Source organism: Peromyscus eremicus, chromosome 19, assembly GCF_949786415.1.
Source record: "Peromyscus eremicus chromosome 19, PerEre_H2_v1, whole genome shotgun sequence".
Classification (NCBI taxonomy): Eukaryota; Metazoa; Chordata; class Mammalia; order Rodentia; family Cricetidae; genus Peromyscus; species Peromyscus eremicus.
In genome coordinates, this window is record NC_081435.1 from 64,886,651 (window position 1) to 64,900,135 (window position 13,485).

The 13,485-nt window shown below is 45.3% G+C and overlaps 1 protein-coding gene across 1 annotated transcript in view; it reads left to right on the top strand.

Moving 5' to 3' along the window:
• Window positions 1–13,485, top strand: part of Loxhd1 (lipoxygenase homology PLAT domains 1) — a 161,523-nt gene that overhangs the window by 127,423 nt on the left and 20,615 nt on the right. Inside the window, exons 36-37 of the mRNA XM_059246129.1 lie at window positions 1,207–1,381; window positions 3,138–3,323. Coding sequence (XP_059102112.1) covers window positions 1,207–1,381; window positions 3,138–3,323 — 361 coding nt within the window. The remainder of the gene's footprint in view (window positions 1–1,206; window positions 1,382–3,137; window positions 3,324–13,485) is intronic.

Genomic DNA, 13,485 nt, shown 5'->3' on the forward strand with positions numbered 1-13,485 from the left:
TGGTGGGCTTTCTGTGTCCCTGTACACTCTTAGGGAGCTTTCTTCCTCCCTGCCTTCTCTCTCTGGAGGAGCCTGAGCCCACCAGGCAGCCAGGCTGTGGCCCATCCCTGGGCTCCCGGGCAGGCTGAGGGCTTCCTGGACGGGGATGATGAGAAACTTAAAAAACAGACTCGTGAAGTCTCTGTTTTGTCTCAATCTCTCCTGCCTTCATCACACAGCATACAGAGCACACCACACACCACACACAGCCACAGGATCAGCTTCTCCCAAGAAAAGAAGGTGGCTGTGTTTCCTCATCACCATTTGCTTAACCCCCCTGGCTGTGTAGGACCCTGACACTGGGGACACTCATTGTTGTGGAGCAGAGGGCTCCCAGCGCATAGCTCGGCTTGCTATGTTTTCATGAGAACCAATGATACAGAGGACAGCCCCACAGGCATGCCCCTGTGTCAGATGGGCTGGCGCTGGTGTCAGGTGACCATCTTGTACAGTGTGAGACAGCTTCCTGTAGCTATGTAACAAAGCTCCAGAATTCAGTGGGGAAGAAGAGCAGGAATCAAGGTGCGGACAGGCCATGTGCTCTCCCAAGACTCCACATAGGGTCTGACCTTGGCTGTCCTCAAGCTCTCCCAGCTGCCAGACAGCACTCTCGCCGTGTACACATCTCCACGTGTAAATTCCCCCGTCCTGTTTTGCTTAGAGCCCACCTTGGAACCTCATCCTAACTGATTATAACCCTAGTTTAAATAAAGTCATACCTTGAGACTGATGATTGGGACTTCAATATACACACTCGGGATTGGAGGAACATGGTTTAGTTTATAATAAAATCATTCTGTAAGCTTGTCCTTCATCCACTAAAGGCCAACTATCCTGGTTCTCCTCAAGCTCCCCGTCCACTGTGTAGCCATTGCAGACTTTCCCTGAGCCAACAATGTTGCATCCACACCACCCTGGCAAACGTCAGTGTCCTGCTCCCAGGCTGCCAATGGCTTGATGCAGCAGACATTTTCTATACACATTCTAGGCATTGCTGTGGAAACCTTTTCAGATACATTTCCAATTTCCAGATTACGTGGGACTTTCAGCAAAACACATAAGCAGAGCCCTTCCCACACCCAAGAGTCTGAATCAGGAGGCTTGGGATGGGGGTTCGTGGAATGGTGCTTGGGTAAGAGAGTGTATTTCTGCACGGCCCCTCTCCAGATCCTGCTGAAGAACATGGACACAGGAGACCTGACCATGTTCTACTATGGAGACTGGTTATCCCAAAAGAAGGGCAAGAAGACACTGGTGTGTGAAATGTGTGCAGTCATTGACGGAGAGGAGATGATGGAGTGGACCTCCTACACAGTCTCTGTGAAGACTAGTGACATCTTGGGTAGGTTGTGACCTCTTGCCTCCTGTCCCTTTGTCCTCCACTCTTGAATCATGACTTGAGACTGGCTTCTGATCAGGGCATTTTTCTTCACATAACCTTCTGAGGCCAAATCATCTCCACAGTGTGTCCTTTTCTGTGGAGACAAAGTATTTCCTCACAGTGGCCAAATTGGTTTCTTCCCTGTCCCCTCACAGAAATGGAGAGGATGATTTCAGGGACACAGCCTCTGCTTGGCTCAGAGCCCTGCAGCTTCCTGATACTGCTGGATGCCTCTCACCCAATGCTCTGCACCTTGGCAATCCATACTTCACAGTCATCTGTGTTTGACTCTGGCCTGGGGCCTGGGGATAGAGCTGTGACCTCCAGGGCTCCCACATACCTGACAATCTGGGGGAGTTAACACATCATTAGGTGAGGCCAAAGCAGATGCCAGCCCAGGCACTCCTGGGGAACCAGAGTAGGGAGCCTTACACGTATAAATCTGGGCAAGAGTCACAGGAGCATTCCAGACAGATGTCAAAGTCAAATCCAGAAAGACCAACAGAACCATTGAGCTGGTAGAATGCCCAGAGGAAGGGCTTCTAAACAAAGAGAGGGAATGCCTCTCATCGAGTCAGGAAACAGTGCCTCCTAACTTCTCTCCTCTAGCCAAGGCCTCTCTCCAAGGACCATTAAGAAGAATTTGGTAGACTCATTCACATCCACCATAGATGACTCCTTGATCATGGTAGCTTACACTTTCAACAGAGCAGTTTGCCAAAGAGATGGGTCAGTAAATCTGGCAGAGTTTGTTTCTAGCATGTTCCTTCTCCCTTTCTCCCCATAGTGGACCTTCCTCTTTATTTCTTGAAATTCCCAGTGTCCACATGCTTTGAAGGTCCTCTTTTCATTCCTTCATGGTGTGCTCTCAGGAAAATAATGAAGTTCGTGGTTAGCAACGGATGTGTGGCACAGCAGCTTCACAGATGCCTCTTCTAGGACCTCTGGCTTCTTAACAGTGGCCAGTGCCTGTTTGAAGCACTTCCCTGGAAACAGGTGCAGTTTTTTGCTAAGCATTCATGTTACTCTGATTGCAATTAGACCAACAATAATTGCAACATGCAAAGAGAAGGTGAGGGATAGAATTGGACACCTTGTAAGCACCAGCACTTCCTTACTGGGCCAGGGCTACCTGATATGGCCAATGAGAAATGACTCTCAACCAGACCGGGATGGAGGGGTCTCAGCAAGACTGAGGCTGAGACAAGTTTATTCCCAGCATTATACTCTTATCAGAAACAGAATATAATTGCAGTGGCCACTATCAATACAATGGAAGTTGCCAGGATACGATGATGTTTGCAAGCTACACAAGGTACACATGATTAATGTCTAAGACCAGTTGTCCTGTCAAGCTTCCATGTGCTTCATTGACTTTTAGGGGACACAGAGAATCACAGGGCATCCTGAAAGCTTCACTGCCTGAGGGAGTGCCTCAGTTTCTTAGAAATTTAAAGGCACACAGTGCCCTAGGAGTTATGGACTCTAACCTAAAAAAAAAAATCTATAATGTGTGTCTCTCAAGGTAGCTAGACCAGGCCAGCTACATAGTTCTCTGTAACACCTAAGAAGTCCAGACCACTTCTGACCTTTCTGGTCCTTACCCCTAATTTCATGGACTCTAGACTCTGTGCTCCAGGAGTCTGGGAATAAGGCCAGAGCAGAGGGCTTTGTGAAGAGATGCCGGTTCCCAGAGCCTCGCCTGTGTATTTCCCAGGAGCAGGCACGGATGCCAATGTGTTCATCATCATCTTTGGGGAGAACGGGGACAGCGGGACCCTGGCCCTGAAGCAGTCGGCCAACTGGAACAAGTTTGAGCGGAACAACACAGACACCTTCAACTTCTCTGACATGCTGAGCCTGGGCCACCTCTGCAAGCTGAGGGTCTGGCATGACAACAAAGGTAGCTACTGCCTGGCACCAGGGTGGCAGAGGGTAGCCCTTCCTGGGACAGTGCTCCCTGGTCCGCTGCCTCTCGAGGCGAGTAGACCCTGCCTACCCCAGCAGGAAGGCAATTTAGCCGTGGATTGCACCATTTTGGGGGACCATCCATTAGAGGTCCTGTGTTCCTAGGCTGTTCTTAGGCCTGGAGCTTAGTTCCTCCTGCTTTCTCCCTGAGAGGGGGTCGGTTAACGAGTCTTCATTTTTGCAATATCAGAGTATGAATTCTACTTAGTTCAGGCATAAAAATTAAGAAGAAAAGGGATTGGGCTGGGTTAGTAGCTCAAGTGTAGCATAGTTGTTTAGCATGCACAAGGCTCTGTATTCTATCCCTGAAATGGAGAGGGGGGAGTAGAGAGGAGAAAGGGAGGGAGGGAAGAAAAAGAGGAAGGGAAGGAAAAACATCTCACCGAGTCCACTTCCTACGGATTTTCTATCAGTCTTACAACCCTGACTCTAAATGCAGCTATATTCACTTATAAATGTCAGCAAGATACAAGCCAAGTGAGAACCTTACTTTGTAATTCCAAGGTGCTTAGGGAGACTTCGTCCTTTGCTGTAATGGTTTCCATGGCCTCCCCACTCCTTTGCCCACTGCTTTGCTCTCTGCGGGCATCACATCTCTTTACTCTGGCTTTGCACCTGCCACTCCTGCTGGATATCAGAGTTTAGGTTCGTTACCGGACTTCCCCACCTCCATGCTTGCTGCTTCCCCCAACTCCCCTCTAGTCTCTGGAGTCAAAACTAGCTTCCCCCAAGCTGTCCACTCCAGGCCTTCTCGTGCCTTTGCTGTACGCTCACCTCCCACAGAGTGGTCCTGAGGCCGCCTGCCTCACGTCACCTCCTCAGATCTCGATGCAGCTGATGGCTGACAAACCCAGTTCAGGCGCTGGCTGAGCTTCCAGGAGGAGTAGTGTTACTGATTCGTTTCAACATGGGGTCACAGTCAAAGCATTTCCCATGTGGCAATAAACTGAGATGAGCAGAGAAAGCAGCTGCTCTTTAGAGCAGTCACATGATGATGAAGACTTGTCCAGCTCTTCACAGTTGTCAGGTTTCCTGTACGTATTCAGTCGTTTGTGACCTGAACATCTAATGTGTTCCTGGTGGGCCTGGGACCGTGTGAGCTAGGGAGAGCTGCAAACTTTTGATCATTCAGTATGCTTTGTGACTTTATGTAACAAAGGCTTGTTACTGACTCTCTACTCTGTAACCAAAGAACATCGAGGCCTTAGAATGTCCACTCCAGGACCACAGAGCGGCAAATGGACCAGCCAGCATCCTCAGCAGGGATTCTGTTGTTGTTTCGACCCACCATGTCCATCCTGCTGATCACAATTCTGCACCTTCACCGCCCCCATGCCAGAGAGCCAGGAAGGGAAATGGTGGCGTGAGGGATATCATCCTCTAGCTGTTTGCTTCATCATCAGAGTGTACAGGTAGGGGTCTCATCCTGACAAGGTGCAGTGCTGAGGAGCTCTTCTTCCTCACTTGTCCCTGGGACAAAATTTCTGACAAAATTGAGTAAGGGAGGAAGGATTTCTTCTGGATCAGTGCCAGACCCTTCAGTCCCTGCTCAGCCAGCTCCCTTGTGAGGAACATCATCATGGAGGAAGGGCGTGGCCAAGGAAAGTTGCTCATCTCACAGCAGCCAAGAGAAGCAGAGAGGAATATAGGAAGGGGCCTAAGCTCTTGCTTTCAATATCTTCTCCCAAACAATCCACTCCTCTCCACCAGGCTACACCTAGCACAGTCCCACCGCCTCCCACACACTTGTTCACATTTTAAATTCATTCATTAGGTCCAAGACTGTGCTTTGTTAACCTCCTGGTACAGTCAGTTTTAAATCGAGATCAGTCACCTCAGGTGACATCACAAGTCTGTGGAGAGACACATACCTGTGAGACTGTCTCACATATCCGTAGTAAATCTCTCCTCTTCCACAGAGGAGCCATTACAAAGATCCCAAGTTTTTTCCCCCACTGCCATCTGCCATGATCATCCTATCAGTCACTGGATGGTAGTCCAAAGTCTGAATGAATGAATGATACCATCCATGGCCTCTAAGACATTCTGCCCCAGATACTTCAAGAGATCAGGCTCAGCCCCTGTCATGACATGCCACAGTGACTCGCTCAGTTAAGACAGGTGTGCAAACCCCAAGCCACATGCGTGTGTCTGCACAGGCCTCATTAGAAACACCTAGCAGACTAGACTGGTGGGCCAGCATGGAAGGAGAGTGTGAATGCAGTGGGAACTGGGTAAGCATTAGCTCCCCACTAAAGGAACAACCAGATGTCTCAGAACCCCAAGTCCTCCAACCCTGTTCTGTCATAGCCTCCAACTCAGAAGCAGCAGCACCAATGTGGCTGAGAAGGAAGAACTGGGATCCTTGGCAACCCAACCTATCGGCCACACTGAGACAGGGCTCCTTAATAACCTCCAGTCAGGCCTGAAAAGAAGGCAGTGAGGAAATTTGTGTCAACTAAACCCATTTCCCTTTTTCAAAAAGGGAAGACCACACCAGGACCATTACAATGTATGTGTTTCGTTTATGGGACGAGGGCAGGGGGTGACCAGAAAGACTGGGGATGTTTAGGAAAGACCACGCTTTTAGAGAAATCAGCTCTCTTTGGAAGCCACGGAACTGTCCAAGGTACTGACTTCTATAGTTTCAGTTCACTCTGGAGTCTAGAGCCTGTTACGGGGGGTTGAGATTTGATGACTGACTGACTCTCGTCCTCGCCCTCACCCTCCTCCTCCTCCTCCTCCTCCTCCTCCTCCTCCTCCTCCTCTTCTTCTTCTTTTCTCCTTCTTCTCCTCCTCCTTCTCCTCTTCCTCCTTCTTCTTCTTCCTCTTCCCTCCCTCTTCTCCCTGTCCCTCCCCTCCCCTTCCTCCTTTTTTTGCTTCCTTCCTTCCCTCCTTCCCTCTTTTATTTCTTCCATTTTTATTTTTGTTGGTTTTTTTGTTTGTTTTTGAAGTCTCACACTGTAGCTCAGGCTGGCACAGGACTCACTGTGTACTCCATTCTGGCCTGACAATCCTCTGGCCTCAATCTCATGAGTGTTGGGATTACAGATGTAAGTGACTACATCCAGGTGTAGCTATCTTCATTCTGGCCTATGGTAGATACTCAGATGCTTGGCAAGGTGGTCCATATCTCATGCATCCCACCCCAAACTGACAGTACAAAAGGCACAGGACTGCTGGTCCATTGTCAGAGCTCACACCTCTGTCCTCCCTACATAAAAACTCCATCTTAGCCCTATATACCTATTTGCAGGTAAATCTGAGCCCTATATATCTATTATTTCTCATCTATTTTCTCCTGGGGCTTCCATCCCTGTGATGTCTTCTTCCATCTTCCTTCACTGTGTGCTTCTCACAAAGAACCTTCTAGAGTCCTCTTGGATGTGTTCTGACTTCATGCTGTACCCTTCCTTCCAACCCAAGAAAGTAGAGGTTCACATCTCTGATAAGAATATTAGGTCTGCTGGGCAGTGGTGGTGCACACCTTTAATCCCAGCACTTGGGAGGCAGAGCCAGGCGGATCTCTGTGAGTTCGAGGCCAGCCTGGCCTATAAAGTGAGTTCCAGGAAAGGCGCAAAGCTACACAGAGAAACCCTGTCTCGAAAGAAAAGAAAAAAGATCTTACTGGATCATTTCAAGAGTCAAAGATAACATTTCTTTCTAGTGTTGTCCAAGCTTACATGTTTCTTGTGGTGGGGGGAGGGGATTCCTCTTCATTGGTATGATCACTCTTTAAACAAATGATCAGCCCAGGCCCTTTACAGCTCTAACAACCCCCTGTGGTTTGAATGTTGATATCAGTTCTTAAATCAGTGACAGTCGGCTAGCCAGTGTTGCTAAGTACTTTCGTCAGTCTCAGTCTATGATTGATTGACCTCATTGCTTTGCACCTGTGACAAGATGGGACATCATGGCAGGAGTTATGGCTGAGCAAAGCCACCCGTATCAGAACCCAGGAAACAAAATGAGGAGCCTACCATCCCCCCTCCCTGAGGAACTTCACCAGGTCCTACCTCTTAAAGATTCCACAGCTTCCCAATAGTACCACCCTGGGGACCAAGCCATTAACCATGGGTCTTTTGGGAAACAGTTAAGATCCAAACAATGGCAGATAGGATTGAAGCCATGGATAAGGCTGAATGAGGGAAAATATAGCTCAAGCAGAGCCAGGGTGGCTAAATGAAGGTTGTAGAGAAGTTCAGCATTTGAATTGAATAACTAAAGGGAAGGAAGAGGAGGAGGTGGAGAAATTATCTCTACAGTTTTGGCTCCTAAACTAGAATGTGTTTGGGAAGAAGAGATCCATCTAGGGAACTCAACTGCTGAGGACTGCCCACTGCTCCTGAGAGCCCAAGCTGTGATGTACCAGTTCAGACTCCATAGTTTCTTAGACATAAATTTAACAGAGGAAATAGGAAGTGGCATTTGTTTTCAAATAGTGAAGCAGTTTAAGATGTTTTAAATGTTTCTCTGGGGCTGGAAAGATGGTTCAACGGTTAAGAGCACATGCTGCTCTTACAAAGGACTCAGATCCAGTTCCCAGCACCTACATGGCATCTCACAACTGTCTGTAACTCTAGATCCAGGGGATCTGATGCCCTCTTCCGGCCTCCACGTGCATGAAGCATGCATATGGTATACATGCATACACAGATGCAGGCAAAACACTCACACACATAAACTAAAAATAAATAAATCCTAAAATAAAATGTCTGTTTCTCCCTACAAATTCCCAGAATTCCTGGATGAGAAGTTTTGTTACACAGCAGCATATTTCAGGCCTGCAATGGAGAGCATGAAGATGGACAAGCTTCTGCGGTTTATGAATTCAGGTTCATCAGACAAAACCCTTTCATTTGTCTCCTGAGAGACCTTCTCCACCCTACACAAAGCCAGGGAACCCCTCTCAGAAAGCCACACACACTCTCTTTGCTTTTTGGTCCTTGTTATCACGTGGAATTGCCTTTTTATTTCTGACAATTCCATTCCATTCAGAAAATAATGTAGTACATTTGAGTTTAAGTGATAGAAACTCTCTAAGAGCATTGTTCTCATTCTAAAGGCTTTCTCTTTTCCATACTCTCTTCCTTTTGACATCTCCCAGTGTTTGTAGGCCAACCCTTGTTTAAATACTGTCTTGCATAATTTTGACTAAATCAAGTTTTTCATACATCGATACCCAAGAGATAGTTTCATACCCACAATTTCCTTCTTTTACTACACTGTTATGTGTCCCTCGGAATCCAGGTTAGTTATCAAGTTCTTTGTAAATTTCCCCAACTGCCCTGAATGAACTTAGATGCCCTCTATTCCTGCTCCTCTGCTTTCTATATACACCTCTATTTGTAGTGTGCTGATTGTAATGGTCTTTCTTGCCAATTACAGTTGACAGACTTCCTATCTTTCAAGGATGGGGACCTTGTTTGATTGGCGTTGCCAGTGCCAAGTTTGTACTTAGTAGGTCCCTAATAATTATGAGAGTGAGTAAACAGGTCAATGTTCTACATCAGCTTCTTGCAGCTTCTGGATCTGGGATGAATGGCTGCAGACCTTTTCTAGTCATCCATGAAGATCTCTTTCTCTTTTCTAGGTATTTGAACAGTTTCCAGATATAGTACATCAAACCTGATATTTAGTAAAGTGTTTGTAAGGGTAGGTTCTCTCGGGTGTTGTAGACCCAATTGTGTCTTCTGTTCCCCCAAATTCTTGCTCACCCAGAACCAGAATCAGAGAGTACAATGGAGTCTTTACAGATAGAACTAGTTTTAAATGACATCATCATTGATCTACAGTGGGTCTGAAACCCAAAGATGATGTGTGTTCCTACAAGAAAAAGAGAGATCATGGAAGGACTCAGGAACATAATCATGTGAGGCAACGTGAGATCAGAGTTGGAGCTAGCCAGCAGTTACAGGCCAAGAACACCAAGGATTGCTGGGAGTCACTGAAGCCAAGAAAAATCAGAGGAGCTATGTCAAAGACAATGGCCAGGGACACATCTTACTTTCAGAATTCTAGTCTCCAGAATCATGAGATCATACATTCCTGTTGTTTTTTTAAACATCAATCTGTAGTGATTTTTCTGTGGTAGCTCCAAGAAAATAAAACAGTGAGGATGAACCTTTAAGGACCAATAAAGACTTACCTGGCATCTCAGTTCAGTCATGAGCCTGCTGCAGAGAATCCGGATCTGCTGCTGATGGAAAGAGAGTCAAGACCACTGGGACCCAGGAAAACACAGCAAACCAGAGTTCCATCATGAGCTCAGTGTCAGAGAAGCTAACTGCCGCAACTTAACTACAACAAGGCTGAATGGTCTAGTCAGAATGCTTAAAATGGTATCAACTTTTGTAAGTTGGGTTTCCACAGCCTTGAAATCAATGTTGTGGGAACTAGGGGACAGAAATGATCTGTTCTCTAAGCTTGAAAAAAGGAAACAGTCTAGTGCTAATAGACATCACTGACTAGCTTTAACTCCCACTCTGGACTTCTCACTGAATTCCAGCCACAGGTATTCTGCTTTATGTTGTGATCCCAAGCATGCATCCTGCCATAACTGTATTTCCTTATTGCTGGTTAGAAAGCTCCTTTATGTCTTCACCTTCTCACTGGAACTTATTGTCCAGCCATGTATGAACTCCCTCCAAAACAGTTGGTCAATATGTGACTGAATTCTGTCTCTTTTAATTGACTACTTCAGTTAGGGTTTCCATTGTTGTGAAGGAACACCACGACTAAAATCAACTCAAGGAGAAAAGGATTTATTTCAGTTTTAGTTCCACATCACAGTCTATCACCTAAGGAATTCAGGGCAGGAACTCAAGGCAGGAACCTGGAGGCAGGAACTGATGCAGAACCCATGGAGAAGTGCTGCTTACTGGCTTGCTCATCATGCCTTGCTCAGACTGTTCTCATATAGTACACAGGACCACAAGTCAATGGGTGTTACCACCCATAGCAAACTGGGTCCACCCACATCAATCATCAATCAAGAAAATGCATCATGGCCGTGCCCTTAGGCCAATCTGTTGGGGGCATATTCTCTGTTGAGATTTCCTTTTTCAAAGTGACTTTAGTTTGTGTCAAGTTGCAATAAAACCAACCAGCACTCCTGACTTGCAGCTCCATGAGTTCCACTGTCTTGACCATTGTTCTTACCCTGGTGTCAATCCACTACCTGTTATATAACAGGGAATTAATATGGTTCAGTAGAATTTAATTACATCTTTCTTTAAGGCTCTCAAATCCTTCCTTGTATTTCTTGCCTTCATCATAGGAAATTCAGTTTCCTCCAGGACTAAAGTTTTTTTGTGTAATAATAATAATAATAATAATAATAATAATAATAATAATAATAAGGCCCTGGCCATAAACCTCAGCCGAGCTCATAATTAAGTACTCTAGATGCCTACATCCCTTATACAGGCAGTTATTTCACACATATCTAGACTGTCTTGGCTTTCTTGATTTATATTCTACTGTGAAAAACCCAGGATCCAATTAGCCAGTTTCTTCTCTCTCATTGCTGTCAAAACCCTTCAAGGGGAGGGAGGGCATTCAGCACTGTGGACAGCGCCAACCCCTATGCACAGTAACTAGATGCTGTAAACTTTCATTAGATCCCAGAGTCCCCAGAGAGCTTGACACTGATTCTTGCTTTGGATATCAAAGACTACCTGATGACCCTGTCCTGTGCTGACTCTTGGATACAAAGAAATTCTAAGTTGCTGATGTGATCCTCTTCCCCTTGTAGGCAGAGAGAAGAGGCATTCTTTCCAGCCAGACTTTGGTCCTGAAAGCAGGTGAACCTATGTTGTTGGGACACAAACAAGTTCTGAGAAAAAGCAGGTCCTCAGCTCAATTCCTCTCTGCAGTGGCTTTCTTTTTCAAGGATGGAGATTTAGATGTTCATAGGTGCTAAAGTTGCTGAGCATGTCATTAACAGCTCTCTTTGCCATACTTTCTTATATTAAAAATTTTCCCCCAACTCCATCTTTTCCTTGCATAGAAATTTTTTAGGATAAATGGGTTTTATCTGAGATTCCTCCACCAGAAGGTAAAGATTCTAAACAAATATTTAAGTGAGGTTACAAATGTTTAGTTAACTTAAATCATAGTGTTCTTCTCATCCCTAGATCTGTTACTAGGGGTGTTAAATTAGTAAAACTTTTGAACTTCTGGCATGGTTGTTCAGTCTAGCTAAAACTTTTGAATATGCACAAAAGTGAAGAAACACAACTTTACCCTTTTGGTTTTGTCCTTTATTCGTGACCCCTCTCTGGCTGCCAGAGGATATGAAGCTAAATCTTAGACCCTGTGCCACCTCACCCCAAACACATTCACATGCAGCGTGCTTCTCCTTTGAACATGGACACTTTTCTGTAAAACCACACCACCATCATTACATTTAACAATGATTTGTTTCAATTCCTACTGTATAATACATTTTCCCAGTGTATGTCATAGGAAAACTTACTTGTAAATGCATGTGGGGGACACAGGAGAGTATACTGAATATTGAAGAAATGCTATATATTGATATGGTAGTATGTGGGAAGAAGTCTTGCTCACACTGGTGCTAGCAGTAAATTCGGGGTTCAGTATTGCAAGCCTGGTTGCTCCACTGTAAATGTCTGTTGTGACTCTCTATCTAATGGCTTCATCTGGTGATGATCAATTAGAATTACAAATATGAAGTTATAATTCTGTCATTTCTTTTCCACTTAGCAGCTAGGGGTTTTCTTTTTAAAAATTTGTCCCTAGGCTATTTGATTGCCATGAAATGCAGTTTGAAGAGGAAAATCAAGATAAATGATTAGTTCTTCTACTTAATTCTAATTACCCAGATAGCTTTTACAGTACTGAACAAATTGGAATAAAGTGTTTGTTGTCTAAATCATCTTGCTCTTCTTGCTTCCTCTGGTTAAATGAAAACTCTGCTTAGTTTAGTAAAGATTTTTTAACCACAACATGATTGACATTTTTTAATACTTTTAGATCATAGAAATAGGAAGGACCTCAGAAATCATCATAGGAATGCTACAGTGTGCTCACTTAGGCAGATACACTGAGACCTGAATTCAGATCTGCCAAATCCCAGGGGGTTGCCCGAGGCAGCCTCCAAGATGAGGCCCCTGTGAGTGCTTTGGGAAGATAATAGCTAGAGTCTTATATTCTTCCATACCTGGTGCTCTCTGATGGCTCCATAGCTCACTTTAAACCATCCATGATCTTGCTAAGGAAATGTGAGTCACTCAGATGGGCTTTTTGCTTCTTACAAGTTATTTTTAGGGAAGGTGTTGCTTGGCGAAGTGAATCTTTCTACCTGAGAAGAATCTCAATGGTTTGCACTGGATAAAAATACTGACAGTTGACTTTTTGAAAGTGAAAATAATTTATCGCTTCTGTGATCGTTGAATACTAAGTAATATGATTAAGAGGTCGTAAGACATGTTTCCCAACCCTTGAAGTTGGAGAAGTAAGATCCAAATATAAAAATAATTTTAAAAGAGTTAAGGCATAGTTACAACCCCAGCAGCAAAGATTTCTCTGGATATCAATGCTTATGGTCAAGAGAACAAACATGTTATGGTTTGAATCGGAAATGTCCCCCATGGGTTTATATTTTAAACAAACTCTAGTTAGCAGGACTATTTTTAAGGTTGTGGAACCTTTAGGAAGCTGGACCTGGCTGGAGGAGATAGGGACTGCTGTCATTTTTTCTGAGTCTGCCGGTGTGTAAGAGTCTTCACTACCCTTTCCTGCTGTGAAAACCCCACCATGCCTTCCCTGCTGGGAGGACCCCGTTCTCTGAAACAGTGGGCCCAAATGAACCCTCCCTTAAGTTGTTCCAGTCAGGTATTTGGGTCATGGTGATGATCAAAGTAACTAATACAGTGCTCAAGGAACAGTGTGGGCATGGGGACAGCTGAGAGGCTCAGAGGCATTGAGAGCCATGTTGTGCAGAGAACAGGCAGGCACTGAGCTCAGGGGAATAACTTGGAGCCATAATGAGGAGAGAGGAGATGCCAAATGTATGCCTAATGATTCTATCTCATAAGGGTTGATTGAAATGGGCTAAAGGAAGCACAGAG